Source organism: Tetrahymena thermophila (assembly GCF_000189635.1).
Source record: "Tetrahymena thermophila SB210 genomic scaffold scf_8254653, whole genome shotgun sequence".
Classification (NCBI taxonomy): domain Eukaryota; phylum Ciliophora; class Oligohymenophorea; order Hymenostomatida; family Tetrahymenidae; genus Tetrahymena; species Tetrahymena thermophila.
Window position 1 is genome coordinate 213,528 of NW_002476421.1, and position 4,326 is coordinate 217,853.

The 4,326-nt window shown below is 18.2% G+C and overlaps 2 protein-coding genes across 2 annotated transcripts in view; one reads left to right on the plus strand and one right to left on the minus strand. All coding sequences in view use genetic code 6, as the record gives it.

The window, feature by feature from the left end:
• The window catches only part of TTHERM_000641380 (hypothetical protein), a gene marked incomplete at both ends in the record, with an annotated part of 624 nt that extends 117 nt beyond the window's left edge, over nt 1-507 (minus strand). The window contains 4 exons of the mRNA XM_012797493.1: nt 1-14; nt 209-249; nt 334-370; nt 441-507. The exon at nt 1-14 is cut by the window's left edge and continues 117 nt beyond it. Coding sequence (XP_012652947.1) covers nt 1-14; nt 209-249; nt 334-370; nt 441-507 — 159 coding nt within the window. The remainder of the gene's footprint in view (nt 15-208; nt 250-333; nt 371-440) is intronic.
• Nucleotides 508-3,365: 2,858 nt separating this feature from the next.
• Nucleotides 3,366-4,326, plus strand: part of TTHERM_00642380 (hypothetical protein) — a gene marked incomplete at both ends in the record, with an annotated part of 1,080 nt that continues 119 nt past the window's right edge. The window contains one exon of the mRNA XM_001015356.3: nt 3,366-4,326. This exon is cut by the window's right edge and continues 119 nt beyond it. Within this exon, the coding sequence (XP_001015356.3) occupies nt 3,366-4,326 (961 nt within the window).

Below are 4,326 nucleotides of genomic sequence, written 5' to 3' on the forward strand. Positions count from 1 at the left end.
AACAAAAATATCATCTTTTTAAGGTATTATATGATTAAAATAGAATAATATTGTTAAAAAAATATTAAGCAAATAAATGTTTTCTAATCAACTAAGATCTAAGGAATTATTGCTTTCTTACTGTCTAATATTATTATTATTATTTGTTTATTGAAATTAGTCATTTTGATTGGGATATGATATATTTTCAGTTTATTTTATCGTTTACTGAGTTTTTGTGTTTACTATTTTAAATTATGGTTTAATCTTCTTATGTTATAGTTTATTAAGTGTATTTATTTTTTTTGCAAATTTTTTTGAACGATGTCCTGCATTTTACAATGACATGTTTACTTTTTTTTAAGGTTGGTATTAGAACTATCTTTCAGAACTTTTTGTATATTTATTTATTTAATTAAATGTAGTTAATTATTTATCTTAAATTAGATTTATTTTTTTACTTTATTAATTAGATGTACTATTTTCTTCAAGGCCTTCATTGTACACTATTAATTTAAAATATGTCATCTCTTAACAATTTTTAAGATGAATCTTCGAAATAAAATTCTATGAAATTTATTCCTTTTTTAGAAAATATTAAATTGATAATGATCTAAATTAAGAAATAAAAAGAACATGAGTAAATAAAAATATTTAAAAATATCTAAGCTGCGAATTTATTTATAAAAAAATACTTATCTAATTTGAATTTAAAACTTTGATTTAATTATAATATTTACTTATTTCTTGAATATCTAATTAAATAATATTAATCTCTTAAAGCATAACTTAAAAATATAAAAACATAATTAAAGTACATACTTCAAGATCTCAACATTCATATTTATTATTTAGGTATTTATTTATTTGTGATTGAGGAGTTAAGTTTGTCATATCATCAAAAATAGTTATTTATTTAGAAGTGTGGGTTTAAGAGGAAGGACAGTTAGTATCAATACTTTTTACAAATAATAATAATAATTAACCTATAAAGAAAATTCACAAAATTTGAACCAAATTAAATTTTTGTTTACTTGAATAAGTTTTAATTTACAACAACAAGAGTAATTATTATTTATTTTAAAAGATTATAGTTATCAATGTAAAAAATTAATTCAATTTACAAAACTAAACTAACTTAGTTATTAGAATTATATGCTTTTCAAAATGTTGATAATTTATTTTAAACTATTAATCAGCTCAATAATGACATAATTATTTAACTAATTCAGCACTTTTCCTACTAATAAAATCTAATTATAATGTAAATTGATAATTAAACGCAATTAATATTAAGAATCAAAAACATTATTTTTTTTATTTGCTTACAAAACAATAATAAATAACCAGATAACGAGATAACGGTATAAAAGGGAGTTTTCTGAATGAAAAATTAAATAAAATAGATTCTTCTATTTTTCACACAAACTAACTTCTTTTTTATAGTTTTTCAATAGAATGTTTTATATATATCTTAGATCAGTATGCAAACCTCTACTGAATAAGGTTTTTTTGTTTATAATATAAAAAAATGTTTTATAACATTTTAAAGATAACTAATATTTTAAAAAATATTTTATTTGTTATTAATTTGTATTATTATTTGCATAATAATGTTAAAAATACAAAAAAAATTACCCATTTTTGAAGTTTGCTTCATATAATTATTAAATTTACAGCTAGAATTAATTTATTAGGAAATTAATCAGTTTTAGCTAATTCAAATACAAATTAATAAATTTAAATAATAAACAATTTTACTCATTTAAAATATTTTATACAATTTATTCAATATTTTTGAATTTAAATAAATTAAAAAAGATAAACGTAATAAAAGATTCTATATAAAAATTTTTATTCAATTGTGTTAAATTTTATATTAAATATTCTAAAATAAAATATAGCATTTCAAAATCAGTTAACAATAAATTTTTTATATCATGGAATATTATCAGATTTTATTAGAAATTGCTCACAATTTTTTTTGTTATTCATATTAGTTATTTGGATATAAATAAAAAATGGTATTAATAAATTAAATTAGATTCATGAATGTAAAGATTAGTTAGTTACTAGAGTTGTATACTAGAATAGATAATATTATTTGTTAATAGAATAATTAACTAGTAAAATAAAGATAGTAAATTATAAAATAAATAATTAATTAATTAGTTAAAGATCATGGAAAAATCCATTCTAGCTTTATAAACTGAAATCTAATTAGCTTGGCGTTTTTGTTAAAAAAAAAATTCATTTATATAATAAAAAATTATAATTCTGTTTTGTAATACTCAATTTATATACTCATTATATTTAGTTTATTTTTATCAGCGAAAGTAAATCTTTAAAAAAAAAATAAGGATAAAACTAGAAGTTTCTTTATATTTTTTCTTTTAAATACTTAAATCTTAAAATATAAATTAATACATCAACTTCTGATGTTGTTAGAAAAAATATTTATATTTATATTAAAAAGATTCAAATATTAAGGATGTTTTGAATTTTTTGTATTATTTACATAAACATACTTGTTTTAAAAATACTTACATATTTATTATATTTACAATTTAAAATATATCGAAAATGTATTTTAAAACTTGAAAATTAAAATTATAAGATTTTTATGATAAAATAATAAATAATTAATTTCAATTTTAAATATTTATTGATTAAATATATTATAATTACTTTTTTTCAATCTATTATTTTTAAGCAGGGTAAAACATAATATAATCGGACTTTAAAAACAAAAAAAATATGTACTTTACTTTGCATGCTCTTTAATTTATTAATAAGAACTGATGGTATATAATTTTATACTTTTAAGTTATAAAGTAATAATCAAAACTATATCAGTGAATAATAAGATAGTAAAAAGTAATTAATTTTTTTCCCTTCCTTTTTTATTTGTTAGTATATTTCTTTCACTTAATTTGATCAAAGTAAAAGTTTAGATAAATAAATTTCTAATATATTTATCAATCTATCATAAAACCAATTTGATTGGTCATAAAGGCATAATTTATTTTTTTAAATCATCTAAAAAATAATTATTTTATGATACAGCAAATACTTTTTGATTATCAATTTAAACTAAAAATTCTAAAAATTTACAATCTTTTTGTTTTATCTTTTTATTGCTGTAAAATTATATGAGTAAATCGTCATATAATTGTAGCAAAAATATAATTTTCTTGATCAAATTTTCATATTTGTATTGCTCTTTCTAAATTAGGAAAAATAGAATCGTAGCCTTTTAACTTAATAACGTATTAAACAAATAGAAATTATAAATTTTTGATTTTTGTAATTATATAATTAATACAATTTATATAACATTAAATCCAAATAATAAATAAGTAAATAAGAATATTCATTTTTTTAATATGGCTTGCAGTATTATCAATAATTTTTATTCACCTTAAAACTCCTCTTAAGATGATTCTAAGAAGTAAGAATAATATTTTTAGGGAAATCCTTTTTCAAATCTAGAGAAAGTTTCTACATGTTAGCTTAGGATCTAAAAATCTCAAAGTAATAATAATTAATTCTTAAGAGATATACCTTAATCTCTTAATAAGACTAATAAAAAAACATGTCTTGATTCATATAAATGTTTTTAACACAAAGATACTTTTTCATCAAACAATAAAAATAATACCATAAAAAATAATCTAATTGGCGATATATAAAAAATTTAATAAATATTTAAAGCTCAGTAATCACTAAAATAAGGTGATTAATATTTTTAAAAGTTCTTAAAAAATAAATCAAAAACAGAAGAATATGTAAATAATAACAACAGTAATTATGATAACTATGAATCTGATGTAAACAGCGAAGATGAAGAATTCTCAATATGGGATGAAACTGGACTTTAAAATAGTGGAGTAAATATTGATACCTTTGTTGACAGCAGGGGAACTTAATTAGACTTTTATTAAATTTATAGGTTGCGTTCTTCTTTGTACTAACCATAGTATATTTCTCGAATTGATACAATAAAAGAGGTATAAACGATTTCATCTCATTTTAATTAGGAAATTTCATTAAATAAATTAAAATTGTAATAAAACTATCTCGACTTACACTTCGACATTCAGAAAAAAAATGATGAGGGAGATTAACAATTGAATAAATAATAAATTGAAACATCTTATGTAGGATAAAATAAAAAAAGCATTCCTGAAAGAATTTCTAGAACTTAATCATAATACGTAGAGAGATTTCAAATTTCATCAAAATAATAATAAGATAGTAAATTAAAAAATTTATATAAAACCAACTCTAGTAGAGAAAAAAAATTAGAGTGTTTATACATTTAATCAGAAAGAAATTATAAATAAA